This window comes from Wasmannia auropunctata, unplaced genomic scaffold (assembly GCF_000956235.1).
Source record: "Wasmannia auropunctata unplaced genomic scaffold, wasmannia.A_1.0 LD307392.1, whole genome shotgun sequence".
In the NCBI taxonomy this organism is placed as follows: Eukaryota; Metazoa; Arthropoda; class Insecta; order Hymenoptera; family Formicidae; genus Wasmannia; species Wasmannia auropunctata.
Genome location: NW_012055498.1, coordinates 4136 through 22338, shown reverse-complemented (window position 1 = coordinate 22338; position 18203 = coordinate 4136). Strand labels below are relative to the sequence as shown.

At 34.1% G+C, this 18203-nt stretch overlaps 1 protein-coding gene across 1 annotated transcript; it reads left to right on the top strand.

Annotated features, from left to right (window-relative positions):
- The first annotated feature begins 215 nt into the window (after nucleotides 1–215).
- On the top strand, nucleotides 216–17524 carry LOC105461202 (dedicator of cytokinesis protein 9). Its single transcript, XM_011707687.1, has 25 exons — nucleotides 216–267; nucleotides 676–1116; nucleotides 1997–2485; nucleotides 2639–2805; nucleotides 3664–3825; nucleotides 3939–4018; nucleotides 4357–4610; nucleotides 4694–4935; nucleotides 5690–5789; nucleotides 5881–6252; nucleotides 7063–7260; nucleotides 7449–7595; nucleotides 7673–7859; nucleotides 8317–8495; nucleotides 8944–9149; nucleotides 9236–9643; nucleotides 9835–10135; nucleotides 10926–11085; nucleotides 11236–11396; nucleotides 11791–12120; nucleotides 12227–12377; nucleotides 12494–12756; nucleotides 13526–13883; nucleotides 14278–14569; nucleotides 15183–17524. Exons 2-25 carry the CDS (start codon nucleotides 718–720, stop codon nucleotides 15415–15417), a joined length of 5841 nt encoding a protein of 1946 aa, XP_011705989.1. The 5' UTR covers nucleotides 216–267; nucleotides 676–717; the 3' UTR covers nucleotides 15418–17524.
- Nucleotides 17525–18203: the final 679 nt, after the last annotated feature.

Genomic DNA, 18203 nt, shown 5'->3' with positions numbered 1-18203 from the left:
GAACAAGCGGAAAATCTTCTGACGAAGGAGTGTCTATCCAGTTATATATCCAATTGGAATCTTGTGCATTACAAGTACGCGGCATATAGCGGAGGTTATCTCGAGTTGCCAAGGTACGTGTTTAGTTCAACATTCTCGAGATTAATTAGTACCATCAAGTCTGTCATTTCGTAGACTGTTATTTCATAAATTTCCAGAATAACGAAAGCAGACGAGCTGAAGGACGAAGTGTACGAGATCGATACTGAGGTGGATCAAGTGGATGAGGTAATGTCCTACTCTACAAGATTTAGATAGGGTAACTGTCCCTATTAGTGTGCCTGTATGTCCCTATTAGTGTGCTTTTATATTTAAAAATAAGTCATAAAAATAAACTGATACAAATAAATAGACAAGTGTTTTTTTTATTAAGTTAATACTTTAACCTAATAAAAAAAAACACCTTGTGTACTTTATTTACTTGTCAGTTTATTTTTATGACTAATTTAATAAAAGCACATTAATAGGGACGTACAGACACACTAATAGGGACAGTTACCCTATGCAATTTTAGTACCGGTGATGTTTTGGATCTTTAGAATTTTGGAAATCAATTTAAAAATTCAAATCATTTAGATTACTGTTCTCTCGTAGCATATTTAGGACTAAATATGTGATCTGTGAATATTTTCGCAGGACTTGACGAAGAACGATGGTATAACGAGGGAAGGTTATCTGATGAAAGGTCCTGAGATCGGTAGTACGGATAGAATGTTCGCTCATATCGGCTCGAAGTCGTTCAAGAGACGTTTCTGCCATCTCAGACAGGAGGTCGACGGCACTTACATACTCGAGTTTTTCAAAGACGAGAGAAAAGGCGAGGCGAAATTGACGGTGGTGATGGACTTCTGCACGGAAGTCGTGCGAAATCCGAAGCGCGGGCGATTCTGCTTCGAATTGCGAATGAGCGACACTCACAAGTCTTACACTTTGGCCGCCGACACCGAGGCTGATATGCAAGATTGGTTATTGAAGCTGAGTTCCGTCATACAGCACTACAAACAGCAGGAGGAAAAGCGTGCCGCGTCGCTGGAGAGAACCTGTAACACGCCCCCGCCGTCGCCGCAACCTATGCAGGTGGGGCAATCGTATTCTCGCAAATCTTATCTTTAATCTTGTTATTAAGGGATTACACCACCTTTGAGGCCTTAAAAGAGACCTAAGTTTGGGATTTTTTTGTGGGTAAATAGATAACTTTATTAAAAATCTACTTAGAGAATATTGTACCGTATATAAGAAAGTAAAAAAAAAAAAATATTTTTTTATATCCAAAATGGCGACTCTGGTTTACTTGCGGAATCCCTTTTTTTTTCCAAATCGGTGTACAGGATTCCAGGCACACGGTTTGACTTTGAATAAAACACAATGAATTTTTATTATCTACATATTAAAGACTGTAGAAGTACGTAGGGGTTTTTTAATATATTGATTTTGGCGAAGTGGCAGCTATTTTTACGAAAACTTCGTATTTTTGTCAATACAAGTCTTTCGTAAAATAGCTGCTATTTTGAGAAAAATCAATATTTTGAAAAATCCCTACGTACTTCTCTAGTCTTTAATATGTAAACAACGAAAATTCTTTGTGTTTTGTTCAAGATCAAACCGTGTGCTTGGAATTCTGTACACTGAGAGAAAAAAAAGGATTTTGCAAGTGTAGGCCAGTGCGCCGCCATTCTGGACATAAGAAAAATTAAAAAAATATTTTTTCAGTTTCTTATATATGTGCAATAATGTTCTCTAAGCAGATTTGAAATAAAGTTATTCATTTACTCACAAAAAATCCCAAACTTTAGGTATCACGTTTTAAAACCTCAAAGACGGTGTAACCCCTTAAATCTTAACTTTTTAAATGAAAGTTTATTCGACGGTAATTTTGTGATGAAATAAAAGACAAATGTTTGATATTAAAGTAAATTTATGTTGAAATAAACTTAATATATTTTTGATTTTCTTCTAGGTTTATGGAACGCTGAAAGGTCTCGAGCAGAGCATGAATCCGCAATTAATAAAATATTCCAGGGAGACTGACACCAGCATTGCTTTAGCGAGGAGAGAGAACAGAAAAAGACTGTTCAATGTGTATCCTTACATACCACATGCCAAAACGCAAGTAGGACAATCTGCCGATAACGTGGATCCTTACAAGGAGCAATTCGGCCACAGGATTCTCGTCAAGTGCGAAAGTCTTAAATTTAGACTGCAAGCGCCTATTGACGAAAAGGAATCTCTTTGCCAAGTGGAGCCTTATCATACAGTGTTGAGCCTTTTCGACGCGAGGAATGGCAGGAAACTCACGGAGAATTTTCACTTCGATATTAATCACGAAATAGTGCGAGATATGGCGAGAGAACTTAGTCCCGCAGGAATTACAACGGAAACGGAGGATATCACTCTTCCTGGGGAATTGAAAACCATTCCTTCGGACTGGATAAAATATCCGAAACAGGTATGATTATTTAAATATGAAGAGAAGCAGAGGAAGATGAGATATATTAATGATTCTGAAGCGTATATAAATGTCCAAGATAAGAATTTATTAATTATATTATTAATAAAATAAGGATTTATATTAATACAAAGAACGTGATTGCTGTTGCAGGCCATATTCAACATTAGTAATCCTCATCCAGATATATTTCTTGTTGTAAGGATAGATAAGTTGCTTCAAGGAAACATGTATCAGACCTCAGAACCATATTTGAAAGCTACCAAGGATCCGAGGTTAGGCTTGAAGGTGCACAAGCAAGTGCGAGCATGTTGCCAAAGGTAAGATTATAAATTCAGATACTTTTTTTTTGTATAATATCCAGTGTGAGTCTCATGTTTGAAGAGAATCAGGGTTGCCACAAAACTGGAAATCAGGGAAAAGTCATGGAATTTTACAAAATATTTTGGAAAATTAAAATTCTTAGTTTTAAAGAAGTTTAATATGCGTATATCACAGACTTATACAGTTTTGTTAACTAATGTAATTAATAAATTCTCTAATATATAATAATACTAAGTAAAAAATAAATTCTCTTTTTAATAAAGATTTAAGATGCTTCACTAAGAGCATTAGAATTTTCAATTTGTCTACTTTTTGTTTGAAATTTTAAATTTATTTAAAACTGTTTTTTTTTAACTTGTAAATTTCTTGTGTTATCATTGTGAACAAATTAATAAAATTAAAATTAACTTCATATTTTTGTAATTCATCTTTCAAGTAGTTTGTAAATCTCTGTATAACAGCAAGTCAGAGATTCCAATAAACGGGATTTAGTTTGATCAAGAATCTATATTTACATGTTTTTTGTATTGTAAGTAGAAGAAAAGAAATGTACGCATATATAAAAGAAAAAGTTAAAGGAATACTAACAACTTAACAATTAAGTGCAAGCAATGTCAACAACAGCTATAGTAATTTACATTGCAATGTTAAATTGCTCTCTCAACAAAATATTTAACAGTTTCCAAATAGTTTTCAAATCAAACGAACATACAAACAAATTTTTTAATATTATTGAAAGTCAGGGAAAAAGTCATGGAATTTTATTGAGAATTTTATTTAGAATGAAGAATTTATGGCAACCCTGAGAATGCTTGATAATTAAAGAGATGACTACATTCGCGATCCTTTTTCAGACTGGGAAATTATAGAATGCCGTTTGCGTGGGCTGCAAGGCCACTGTTTAGATTGTATAGCAACGAACTGGATACATCCTCGGATTTTCCAGCGATATACAGGCAGGAGGGTAATAAAATAAAAGATGAGGAACTACTAAAACTTCTTTCCGAATACAGAAAGTACGTATTAATAATAACTGAATGTGATTAAAAAATTTATGCGATACGGATATATTTATGCTTAGTATGCATATATTATATTAGACATTATATTAGCAAAATTTTGCTTACAGGCCTGAGAAGCTTAGCAAATTGACTGTGATACCTGGTTGGCTGAAAATTAAAATAGAGCCCATTACGGACATTCCTGAAAGTGCGTAGTCGAGTAATATATTGTTACAAAAGTTTCTTGTACTAGTTTTTGTACAATAGATATCTATATTCTAAAAAAATACTCTTTAGAACACAAAGATAACACTAAAGATATATACATTTCGGCATTTGAGAACTAAAGATTTCGAAAACAGGTTTCGAAGAAACAATAATTTAAAGTGCAATAAGTATGCAAGAATCACACCAACTTTTGTAACTTAATTCTATGTAATTTAATTTTTCGTAATAAGCAAAACGACTTTCTCATGTGAAAAGAGAAATTATAGTCAATAGTTTCGAACGATTGCAGGTGTACGATACATAAAATACGATTTCTAGATACGTTGTCGACTTGCCTAGCGCCGTTAAAGCCATTTCCGATCCCACCAACGGCGGAGCCGACGATCGAGGTCGCCGAGTTCGAGAGCGCTTCCGAGAGGGACGTGCACCCGTATACGACATATATCAATCATCTGTACGTGTATCCGCAGACACTCAGCTTTGACAGCCAAAAGATGTTCACCCGAGCTAGGAACATAGCGTGTATCGTGGAGCTCCGTGACGACGACAGCGAGAACGTCAAACCTTTAAGAGTACGTGATAAAAGAAGTTAACTTTGAAGATCGAAGGAATCTACGTAGATTTTATTTTCTTTCTGTTACACCTGTCCTAACAGGTGATTTATGGGAGACCGGGTTCGCCGTTGCTGTGCCTACGAGCGTCGTGCGCGGTATTACATCACAGCGCAGTGCCTTCTTGGTATGAAGAGATCAAGATTAAGCTACCTACGAAATTGCACGCGAAACATCATATACTGTTCTCCTTCTATCACATAAGCTGTGACATGAACAAGAAGAAGGAGAACGGCGTTGAAAACTGTGTCGGCTATGCGTGGGCACCTTTGCTGCACAAAGGAAGGTGAGGTTCGATAGACGATAAGCGGTCGATGAGAATTTAAGCTGCATTTAAGCTGTACTTAGCGTATTTTGCGACACTTTATCTGACCTTGTCGTAACATTCGGGCAATAGAAAGAAATAAAAAAGTAGACAGAAAAAAATATTCTTAATAAAATCAATACAGAAACAATTTCGCTCCAATATTTAACAAATTCTTAATAATATAAATAACAAACGTTTCGACCCCGATCGGGTCATTATCAATTTTAGGAGAAACGGAAATCGATTAATATACATTACATAAAATAAATTTAAAATCTTACAATATACGTGAAATGTTAAACGTGCGCTCGCAGTCCATATGTAGCATGATCGCAGTTCAAAAATTAAATTGTGTTGGTCGTCTCCTTAACACACAATTTGAAATTTGATTTTAGACCGACACAATTAATTTAGACGACCAACACAATTTAATTTTTGGACTGCGATCATACTACATGTGGACAGCGAGCGCACTTTTAACATTTCACGTATATTGTAAGGATTTAAATTTATTTTATGTAATGTATTAATCGATTTCCGTTTTTTAACGTTGATAATGATCCGATCGGGGTAGTAACGTTTGTTATTTATATTATTAAGAATTTGTTAAATATTGGAGCGAAATAACAACCAAGCTTTGGCTCATAGCCCATTATCTGTATTGATTTTATTTTCAATTATTGAGCCTTGACTATTAAATAAATATTTTTAATATTTTATATATTTTATGTAGACTGAACGTGGATATAGAATCGAATATCCAAGTGTTGCCCGTGGCGACGCATTTGCCGTCGGGATATCTCTCCATACAACCCCTTGGATTAGGGAAAGGGGTAAGAGTAAGATCGATCACTGATATTGTTAAGTAACGACATATGTAGTTAGATGTTGACATGGGGGTGATTTATGTATTTATTTTCGTAGAACGCAGGGCCGGATGTCACTTGGATCGACTCTCAACGACCGATCTTTACGGTATCTTTTCAATTAATTTCGACGGTATTCACGCGGGACCTTCATCTGCACAACCTGTTCGTTCACGCTGAACGCATCTTGGACACAAAACCCTCAGCTACGCCCTCGGATTCGGAAACGTGCAAAATCCTGAAAGCGGCACACGCAATTCAGCTAGTCACCGTTATCACGTTTCTCCCAACTATATTGAATCAACTGTTCGTGTTGTTAACGTGCAATACCAGCCAAGAGATCGGGCTGTATGTAATCAGGGTCTTGATACATTTCATAAACATGGTGCACGAAGCCGGGCGTAAGGAAATTCTGCAAGCGTACATCAAGGTAGGATTTAGAGTATGTCCGATAAACGAAGGACGGAAGGAACGGCCAATAATTCGAGCAAATGAGGGTGTTGAAAAAATGATAATTTATTTTCATGTAGTAAGTACGCAACGGTACGTTTCCATCTCACTTGGCCTTTCTCAACCGCATAAAATTACATTAATGAAAATTTGATAGAGAATTACATTTGATTTAAAGTACGCTGGACAGAAAAAAAAACGGGCATAACTAAAGTTCTTAAAAAGACGCAAAATCCCGTTATTTGAATGTACAAGTGACAGAAAGATGAAGTCGTTCTAAGTCCATGAATTGAAACTGTAGTAAAACCCGTTCGTCGTTCAAATGCGAGAAGGAGTAGAGGCAAATCAACGAAATCGAGAGTCCGTAAACTAAAATATTAAATAAATTGTATATATAGTATAACGGGATTTTTGCGTCTTTTTGAGAACTTTAGTTATGTCCGTTTTTTTTCTATCGATACGTACTTTAAATCAAATGTAATTCTCTATTAAATTTTTATTAATGCAATTTTATGCGGTTGAAAAAGGCCAAGTGAGGTCGAAACGTACCGTGTTGTGCTTACTATATGTAATAAATCATCATTTTTTGATAACCTAACCTAACACTCTTATTTGCTCGAATTATTGGCCATTCCTTTTGTCCTTCGTTTATTAACCTCGAGCAGAATTTAAATATAATATGCCTGATAAATATTCAATTTCCGGTTCTTTTCCTTGATAATTCGCACAATTTTGAAATTCCCGTTCAATCTGCAATTGATCTGACCCTAATCTAACTCTCTGATTCCAGTTTGTATTTGTGCTGCCTCCCCTACGAAATGGTAACGTCGCGGTTCACGAGCAATTGGCGAAGCACTTGCCAGTTTTGCTACAACCGAGCAATACCGATTTTCTGGTGGTGAACAAGTTCATGCATCACTCGAGCTTCTTTTTCGAAATAATGATTAAAAGTATGGCGCAATATTTGCTGAGTACTGGCAGGATAAAGGTGAGTGTTCTTCGAGCTCTTCGAGATTACTTTAAGATCTTAAAACTTGACGATTATTAACGAGAGAGTAAGATTATCAATTAAATATTGGTTAATTTTTCGTAATGTTTTACCAAAATAAATTTATTAGTCTGCTTTTTTTGTTTTCATAAAAATGATTTATGTGTAGACAATTTATTTTTTCTCAGATGCACAGAAACGAACGGTTCTCAAAAGATTATCACGAAAAGATCAAGATGTTGTTGGACGTGATTATGCCATATTTAATGAACAAGTACAGAGAAATGCCAGTGGAGACGCACGAATTGAACAAAAGTCTCGCACAATTTTTAAAGGTACGTAATATTACACGACAATTACACGTAATGTATGTCTTGATCACTATTTTGATATTGATTGTCGTGACACACAGCGATGTCTCACATTCATGGACCGTGGCTTCGTGTTTCGCCTCATCAATTCTTATCTGGACAACTTTTCGCCTGGCGACCAACGCACGCTGCACGATTTCAAGTTCACCTTTTTACAAATTGTCTGCTCTCACGAGCACTATGTGTCCTTCAATCTGCCGATGATGCAGTCGCGTCTTGCTTCCAGAGGTAAGTTCTCATATCGATACATATGAAGATTACGGTGAAAGTTTACTGTAACTTAATTGTTTCGCGTGTTTAAAAGATGATACTGAGAATGACATTGAGAGTGAACCAGAATACGATGGTACGTTTATAATTCATGCAATTCACACAAATACATGTGTTATGTGTACGTTTTGTTCATAGCATATATTCGTTATTTTCTCTTTATGTAGCAATATGTTGGTTATAATATGTTGTTAGATATGTAAGACTATCATTGATTTAAAAATTGAATTTTTTCAAGTCTATAAATATACGTTTCTACACATTATTTGTAGTTTTATAGCAATATGCACTAAAAATCTCATACATTTTCTATTTGTATTTCAATATGCACTTATAACACTTATATTATTTCAGTTATTATACAATTAGAGATAGTATGTATAAAAAACTGACAAACACATTAATTTGATGACAGATCTAATGAATGAGTATTGCCTCACGGAGGAATTTTGCAAACATCACTTTCTGGCTGGTCTTTTGATGCAAGAAGTTAGAACCTCCCTCAATGAGATTGTGCAGATTCGCAAAGTCGCCATTGGTACCTTACGGGATCTAATGGCAAAACACGAGTTGGACGATAGATATCAGAATAAGGTGCGATTTTCAATTTTCGTTTATAATTACAAGCTGCTCTTACGATTGTCTTTAAGAATTTGCATTGTTGAAAAAAATTGGGGAAGATTTTATTTCTTCTAGTAATTTATTTATCATAATTTATTATTAACTTTAATTCGTGAGTCCAGTGAATTTGACATTTTTATGCGCCAAATCTCCAAATAGTTGTGACAAAATTGTTTATTACAAATTTTCTGTAATTTTAAATTAATATTGTTTATAACAAGTTTTCCATAATTTTAAATTAATAATCTTGTTCTCTTGGATTTCGATCTTTAAAATGACAAAAAAATTACTTAATAACGTTAACTTTAAGCAAAGATACATTAATTTAAAGTTAATTGGATATATATTCTGTGAATACCAGTTAAAGAAATTTTGGACCGAATATACCGATTTAGTCTATATGTTTTGAATCTTATTTCAGGGTCAACTGAGTAGAATAGCATCGATTTACATACCATGGCTTGGAATTGTATTGGAGAATTTGCACCGACTGCAGTTAGTAGAGGAGAACGAGATCAAGATAGAGATCAAGCAGAACGGCACTAACAGAGTGTCAACCAGTAGCTCGTTTCTGACAACGAAGGATACCATTTCTACGACCGCGGGTACACCTAAGTCCATTCACAGGTATATGTCAATATATCAATAAAATATGATAAAATAGATAATTATCAATTAATTGAAAGTCAAAGAGAAGTTTCAATGTTCCGCAGACTGACTCTTCACCTGGACACTCAGTCGCCTATAAGATCATCTATGCATCTGCGAGATTCCACTTACTTTGCCGCCATCGCGGGTCAGGGATTAGTAAACGGATACTCCTGCACCAGTGTCGAGTCCGACACATCGACGGTGTCTGGTGCGTCCCAGTCTAACATTTCCCAAGAGACCGCCATCGTTCGAGAGTTGCCGGAAAACGGAATGGGCGAGAGGAAGAGACATTCGCGTACCTTGAGCGTGACGCAGTCGTCGCCCAGATGCGATAAGTTGCAGCCCTCGGAAGTGAAGGATATTCTACTTTGTTTCCTCTTTATTGTCAAGTACTTGGGTGATCACCAGGTGATTGCCTGGTGGCAACAATGCAACGATACAGAAGTACTGAGCTTCTTTACGGTGATCGAGTAAGTAGGAAGATTGATAGTGTAGTAAATAGTACGAAATATTGGCGATATATTCCTGTTTCTGTAAAAATTTAGCGATATTCTCTTATGAATAGCATATGATTAGTATTGTGTAAAACGTATTGCTGCGTATTGCATGTTTAATATATTTATTTCTGATTTTATATGAACAACTTCTCTTGTACTTTTAGGATGAGTTTGCATCATTTCAAATATATCGGTAAGAGACAAATAGCCGCGAATGCTGCGAGTAATGTTGGAAAGCCACGCACTGTTAAAGCAATGACTTTACCCGCCAGAATGGCGCCGCCAGACTTCACCACTGAAAGTCCCGCTACCAGCACATTGCAACCTCACAATACAGTTACTAGAGAGAATCTAGTTGAAAATGATAGCGGCAAATTGTATCAAGCTCTATTGGAGGCAAATATGGCAACGGAAGTTGGCCTGATCGCGCTGGATTGCTTGGGTCTCTTCTGCATCCATTTTAAAGTAATTATGATTACTTTATCATGAATTTTCTAGTCTCAATTTTTACGTGTAAAATGTATGATCAATCATTTCCTAGAACATGTTAATTGCTCTAAGGCAATATGTCATGATAGCATAATTGCTAAAAATTGAGAAATTTATTGACTAGTTTAGTTAGCACAAGATTTTAATAAATAAAAATATGAATATGTTAAAAGGATTTTAAAACAGTTCAAGAAATCAGTACGAGTTTACATAGATTTTGAATATTAAAATACGCAAACAATAATAAGTAAAATTGATCGATGTAGAATAACATAAATAAGTGAAGAACGCATTAGTTAGTCAATTTAGATCATACTGCATTTATATTTAAGTTTATATTATTATTAATATTTAATTTAAATATTTATATTTAAATATTTTTACATAAATAAATGAAGAAAGTCATATTCGATCAAGGTGGACTTTGATCAATATAATTCAATTGCTTGTCAATTTGAATTCGTGATATTACGAATGATGACTCCAGCTTCAGTTTGGAATTGTGTTTCAAGATCGATAAATAATTGACACGCAGTTTGCATGAACTGAAAATTGTAAAAAATATTTTCTCACAAAATATTTAGCACCAAAGTCCACCTTGAATGTGGCTTTCTTCTTATTTGTGTAAAAATATTTATATATAAATATATAAATTAATGATGAAATATAAATTTAAATATAAAAATATAAAAAACTTTGATCTAAATTGACTAACTAAAATATAATTAAAAGTTGTAATAACGACGGAACATCTGACTTTTTGCAGGATATTCTCTTGGCAAATGAAGGCGACAACGCAGTCATGCAAAAGTTTTTCAACATTTATTTATCATTCCTTCAAGTCGGCCAGTCCGAAACTTTATTACGTCATGTTTTCGCTGGACTCCGAGCTTTCTTGAATAATTATTCTGTCGCGCTTTTCCAAGGTAATTGTTAATTCTCGAAACTTCAAAAATTGCGTTTTATTTGTAAGGAAACGGGAATGCAAAAATGGTCTTCGATGATAAGAGAGCACATATAACAAGCGTATATGTAAAACACGCATAAAGCTTGATCACATTTTTTTTTCTTGTTAGGCAACGCTGTGCTTTGCGGACGCTTGTGTTACGAGCTGCTGCGTTGCTGTAACAGCAAGTTGAGTTCCATACGACAGGAGTCCTGCGCTTTATTATATTTGCTCATGCGAAGTAATTTTGAGTTTACTAGTCGGAAGGGATTAACTAGAGTGCACTTGCAGGTACGGTACACTTGTTTAAAGCACAATCTCCAAGTTGAATTTATTTAACGCCATATACAGGATGTCCCGAAATTCGCAAATTAAAATACTGTTAGCAAGAAAGTCTTCGAAAAATTAAGTGAAAAAGTTCTTTGTAAATTTGTATTCTAAGTAATTTTTATTTGTTATAATTGGCTAAATTTAAACTCTTGTCTCTCAAAAACTACTGCTTAAAATAAAAATTTACAAATAACTTTTTTTACTTAATTTTTTGAAGATCTTGCTACGATATTTTGATTCGCGAATTTCGGGACACCCTGTATATTTATATAGTCATTATTATTATTATTATTATTGTATTAGCGTTTTAATTACAAGTTTTAACCATGTCCTATTGCACATTTGTTCCACATAGGTGATAATTTCGGTCTCTCAAATGCTGGGAAATGTGATCGGTTTGAACAATTCGCGATTTCAAGAATCGCTGTCGTTAATCAACAGTTACGCCTCCTCCGATAAAGTTATGAAAGGCACGGGTTTTCCAGTTGAGGTGAAGGATCTCAACAAAAGAATACGAACGGTTTTAATGGCAACCGCGCAGATGCGGGAGCATAATAACGATCCTGAGATGCTAGTCGACCTGCAGCACAGTTTGGCCAACTCTTATGCCAGCACGCCCGAATTGAGGCACACTTGGTTGGAGACGATGGCTAGGAATCACGCCAGGGATGGTAATTTCTCTGAGGTATCTACTTTTACGAATTGTTTCGCGAAAAAAGCTCGTATGTAAAAATACATTGCACGAGGTACTTACGCAACGGGCATTTCAACACGCGTTTTTCATTCCTAAGGCTGCCTGCTGTCAACTGCATATCGCAGCACTAATGGCTGAATATCTGAAATTGCGGAAAGTTCATCCGTGGGGCGCGGAGGCTTTCGATCAAATCTCCATAAATATATCGAAGGACGAGCGTAATCTCAAACTCGATGCCGGTGAGATTTGTATGTTTGTTTTTATTGCATTTTGTTTATCGTCTGTATTTATTGCATTTTTGTTGTGTCACGTCTATGCGTGTAAATTGAGGACAGATATGCAAGAGATGTTGACCTTGTTCCAGGCATTCAAGATATTCACTATAATGAAAGTTTACTTCTCGAACAATTGGAGGTTTGCGCCGACACGTTGGAGAAGGCCGAGCGCTTTGAATTACTTGGGCATTTGTACCGCTTAATAGTTCCTATGTATGAAAAGAAAAGAAATTACGAAGCTTTGGCTAATTGTTACTCGCATTTGGCACAAGCCTGCAATAAAATTGTGGAGGTAACGCGAACTGGAAAGAGATTGCTCGGAAGGTTCTACAGAGTGGCATTCTTTGGCATGGTAAGATAGATACATTATCGAGACAAGAGAATATATTTTTATAATCTAAAAAAATTTGATGCAAAAGGCATTATAAGTCATATATATCACATATATATCCCTCTGCCCGGAATATCGGTAATTACGACCGCTAAGGTTCACATTTACACCAGTGGAAAAATGAATGAAACTTGTGTTTTTCTAGAATAGTGGTCATTATGACGGGGTGTTTCATGTAACCGGGTATCCAGGGATGTTTCGGGCAGAGGGATATACATGTGTGTGTATATATATATATATATATATATGTATATATGTATATAATGATTTATATATTTTATATATATTGCGAGCACTCAGTCTATTGCATTTTTTATAGTGAAAAGTTTGGATCTGTGAATGTTAAAAATGATGGGTTATCGATCGATGTAAGCGAATTAGATCCCAAGGTAGCGTACATTTAAGTAACGTATGTCACATTTTGAGAAAATTGAGTTGGAAGTATGACAGACTGAGTGACAATCTTCGTCGCACACAACTCTGATATGTTCTCTAAATTTTGTTATCAATATAAACTTGAAAGAAATGATACTTTATTATATATATAAAGTAATTATTGAAGATTGTACCTCACTCGTGAGTTCGATCATGCAATATATATAAGATATATAAATCACGAGAATACATAAATTTAATTGTCACGAGGAAATTACCGAATATCCTGTACATATCAAATTTATGATCTAGAAGAAATGTACAAATTAACAAAGTTGACACATTTATTATCTAGGCATATTTCGAGGAGGAGAACGGTCAAGAATACATCTATAAGGAACCCAAAGTGACATCCTTGTCTGAAATATCGGAACGTTTGTTGCGTTTGTATAGTGAAAAGTTCGGATCTGAAAATGTTAAAATAATAATGGATTCCGTACCGGTCGATGTAAGCGAATTAGATCCCAAGGTGGCGTACATTCAAGTAACTCATGTCACACCGTACTTTGAGAAGATCGAGTTGGAAATACGGCAGACCGAGTTCGAGCAGAATCACAACGTATCCTGCTTCATGTTCGAGACGCCGTTCACTAAGGAAGGCAAAGCGAGAGGCAGTCCGGAGGATCAATGGAAACGCAGGACTATTCTCACAAGTACGATGAACCGTCATATTCTAATAATTCAAATTATTTAGTCGATTATCTGAGAGATATTGCTTTTTTAATAAAAAAAGAGCACGAAGATTTATGTACGAAGATTTATTAAATTAATATAAATTTATTTTAATTAATTAATTATTATATAAACTCAAACTAAATTAAATTTTATAATTAAAAAAACTAGCTATCTTAAAAATTGACTAAAATATATTCAATAATAAAATAAAATATTTTATAATTTCTAATAAAATATTTATAATAATTATTACCTTAACTATCATATTTTATTCGCTCTTTTTAATTCAAGAAAATTTATTATAACAAATATTTAGTTTAATAACCGCTGATACAAAAGGTGCAACAATTTAATTTTTGCTTGTCCTCGCAGCGCAATATGCTTTTCCGTATGTGAAGAAACGCATCGGGATTGCCGAGAAACGGATAGTGGAGCTCAGCCCTATCGAGGTTGCCTTGGATGAAATGAGGCAACGCGTTCAGGAATTGGAGGATGTGGCTTTGATCGGACCGACGGACGTGAAGAAGTTGCAATTACGTCTCCAGGGTAGCATTTGCGTAACAGTGAACGCTGGTCCCTTAGCCTATGCTTCCGCGTTTCTGGATCCCGCGCTCTCTCCACAATATTCCGATGACAAAGTAGAAGAGTTGAAGGATGTCTTTAGGTATGTTTTGTAATTTTGTAATTAATTAATCGCTTTACACTGAGAAAAAAATCGATTGTACGAACTAAATTTGTATAGTTGTTTGATCCAATGTTGGTTGATTCAACAATTCTTTAGTTGCACAAAGAAAGATATAGAGTTCATTCATGTCAACCATCACACTTTTTTAATCAAGAATTAACTAAACCAACTCAATTGAATTATTTTGTTTGAAATACTGATAGCATTTATTTCTGTTTGCATGCTGTTTAATTATCCAAGTAATATATTTGTTCAAATTCCAAGTATCAAATTGATACTTGGAATACTACTAAACGATGTTGATGGGATTATGGGAATAATAAATAGTGTGTATTTTTAATCAAACGGTTAAGTTTAAATACGATAAATTTTTGTTGCAACAAAATAGTTTAGTTAAAAAATAGGATTTTGTTTATAATAGTTATAAACTATTTTGTATCATCGTAGTAACGTTTAGTTGAACGTATCGGGGACTAAATATTTCGTTAAGATGAAACAAATTTTGCGTTTTTTAACAAATTTTTTTTCTCAGTGCGTGTAATCTTCATGGTATTGCAGTCTTATTTACAAAGCATTTCTCTTGCAATTTCAGGGAATTTGTCAAGATATGTTACACAGCATTACAAATTAATAGCAAACTAATCACGCCGGACCAACATGAGTATCAAGAAGTGTTACGTGAGAACTATCAGAAACTGTGCCAGAGCTTGTCGTCCTTGTTTGGGGAGCCAATATGGCCGGACGAGCAAGTAGGAAGCTTCAAGCGCAATAGCGCTGCTCTGTTCAGCGCTATCAGCGGTGCTAACAATCACACCAGTACAGCCTAAGTCAATAATCTTAGTATGTTCATCCAATAGACCTCAGATTTATTTACTCTTTAGCATAATATGTCTAAGGCAGGGTCAACAAAACTTCTTATGGAAGAATTTGTACCAGTGTTAGTAACGTTATTTGGAAGTGCCTTCCAAAGAAAATATAAACTTAATAGCAAAAAAAAACACCATTGGCATTAATACACCACGGTATATATACATAGTACATTCTGTGTTAATATTAATAAATTTTTCATCAATTTGATTGTTGCGCTTGAATTCAGTACATTTGATAACCATGATCATTGCAACGATAGCGTAAACGTTTATGGCCAGATGGTCATAAGTGCGCAACAAAAACTCAGCAAATTGTGCTACAGAAATCTCCAATATAAGAAGTTATTCAGAGAGTTATACAGAGACAAACATGATTATATTAGAATTAGAAAACTTAACCACGTCTGAGACACATATCAGACGTGTACATTAAACTGTCAGAATCATTGAAATGCCTATATTTATCGCTCTTGTTAAGCACGTTTCATCTACTTCTCTTGCTGATTACAGAAAATATTTAGGCTTAGATTTACTTTTAAAAATGTATGTTTATATACATATAAGTGTTAGAATTTTTTTTCATGCAACGCCATATTAATTTTTTGATTATTTACATTACTGAAAAATAGACTTCTGGATGATTACTAACGCTGCTACACATTTTAATCATGGGAGTTCGACTACCCTGGTCTAAGGTTCTTCCGAGATATTTATATCGAAAATATTGACGGTTTGTATTTCTATTCTTCTTATTGACGTGTCATTTACGAATTTATGATCAAGTGTGTGTATCAATTTTGTAACTTTTGCACTGGCCTAACGGAGATTTTCTGATCACTGCCAGATCTTTTAGACGAGCGTTTACGAATATTCTAGGAAAGTCGACATTATAAGGAAGAAATACGTAAGAATAAATTATAGCTGATCTATAATTGTTAAAAAATTTGGTAGACATGCAATGTCTTGAAAAAAACCATATCTAAAAAAATCATCTCATCAACTGAGACAAGTCCCGAATGTCACAATACTAAAATATCATAATACTGAAATTACTCAAATTGAGACAATGTCTCAATTTTGAAATGACATAATACTGAGATCAAAGAACTGAGATTATAATTACAGTCCCGAGTTATAATTGTAAAAACTAATGTATCCAAATAATATTCTAAAATATAAATTTTTTGAAGTATTTTTAAAATTGCACAGATAAATCGTCACGTCATTTTGATGTACATACATTTATATGAAGAATCCTCTTGCAGAAAGAATAACAAACGGAATAACATTTGGATTGTGTATGTCGTATATTAAAAGATATATTTTCTATATATTCTTTATATTGAAATAATATAAGATGTATATACAATATATCTTATAAAAAATACATAATCTATATATCGTTTCTTTTTCTATAAGAAGTTTCTTTGTATATGTCGAAAGATAGTGATCTACTTGTGCAATTTCAAAAATGTTTCAAGATATTTATATTTTAGGATATTTTGATTGATACATTAATTTTTACAGTTATAATTTTTTGGGACATCGTATTAGTTCTTTGATTTCGGTGATATTTCGAGGAACTGTCTCAGTTCTTATACAGTTTACAATATTCCGACGTTTTGGGATATTGTTCCAAACATTTTTTAAATTTCGGTTTTTTTTTCGGGACATTGCATGCCCACCAAAAATTTCGACAAAGCCATTGAAAACTGCTTTTACGTATTAAGCCTGTAATGTAAATGTAGTTTGATAAGTTGCAATTTAACGAATAAGATATAAGTTAGTCCATATACCAGGGCATTTATGTAGTATATCTAATGTCGAGTAAAAAAATGTACTGGTACACCTCAGTTCTTTCACTATGAATAATGCTAGTCCATAAGGCATTTATATTTGATGTCCATATATAATCAATTTTATAGATTTTTGTCTATATCCTTTTATCAATTAGGAAAAAGATAACTATATAATCTAGTTAGTTAACAAAAATGATTTAATAAAATAACAGAAAATTATTCGCTTGTAATATTTGAAGAACTGACACAATAAGATTAATATCTTACCGTGTTTTTATTACATTTTTCTTGTCACATCCTTTTAAATATAATGTTATTTAATATCTACAAAAAGACAGATGTTAATTGCTGAATGCGATTTACTTGATCACTGACATACTAAATTTACGCTTTATCTGTAAGCACTGAATGTACGAATAAACTTTTATCCAATGCGCATTACAGTATGTGTAAATGATTTATCAAATATGTATTTTGACACTTTATGTAAAAATTGATATTTGTACATATATATTATTGTTTAATTTCTTGCGTGCGTATAAGTGCTGTGTAGTCGGCTGTTTTAGAAATATCGAAGGGAAAGTATTAGGTCCTTTAACGCTATATAGATTTTCGACTATTTTATTCAGCAATTAGGTATGTGAACTTACGTATGCGCTCGCACACTATTACGTAGTACAAAGATAAACTCGTACAGATTGAGTAATTTCTATGCCAATTATTGGAATTTATAGAGAATTAAATGAAAGTTTGTTTATATTTTAAAGAGGAAGGAGAAAGAAATCGTAGCATTAAATGGTTACGATTTATCGATGGGAAACAAGTCCGACCACTTTGATACCTTGCGAATACGCACAAAAGTGATGTTACATATTGATAATTATGATAATTATTTGTGAAAGGATGACAAAATTTTATAAATCGAGAGAGAGAGAGAGAGAGAGA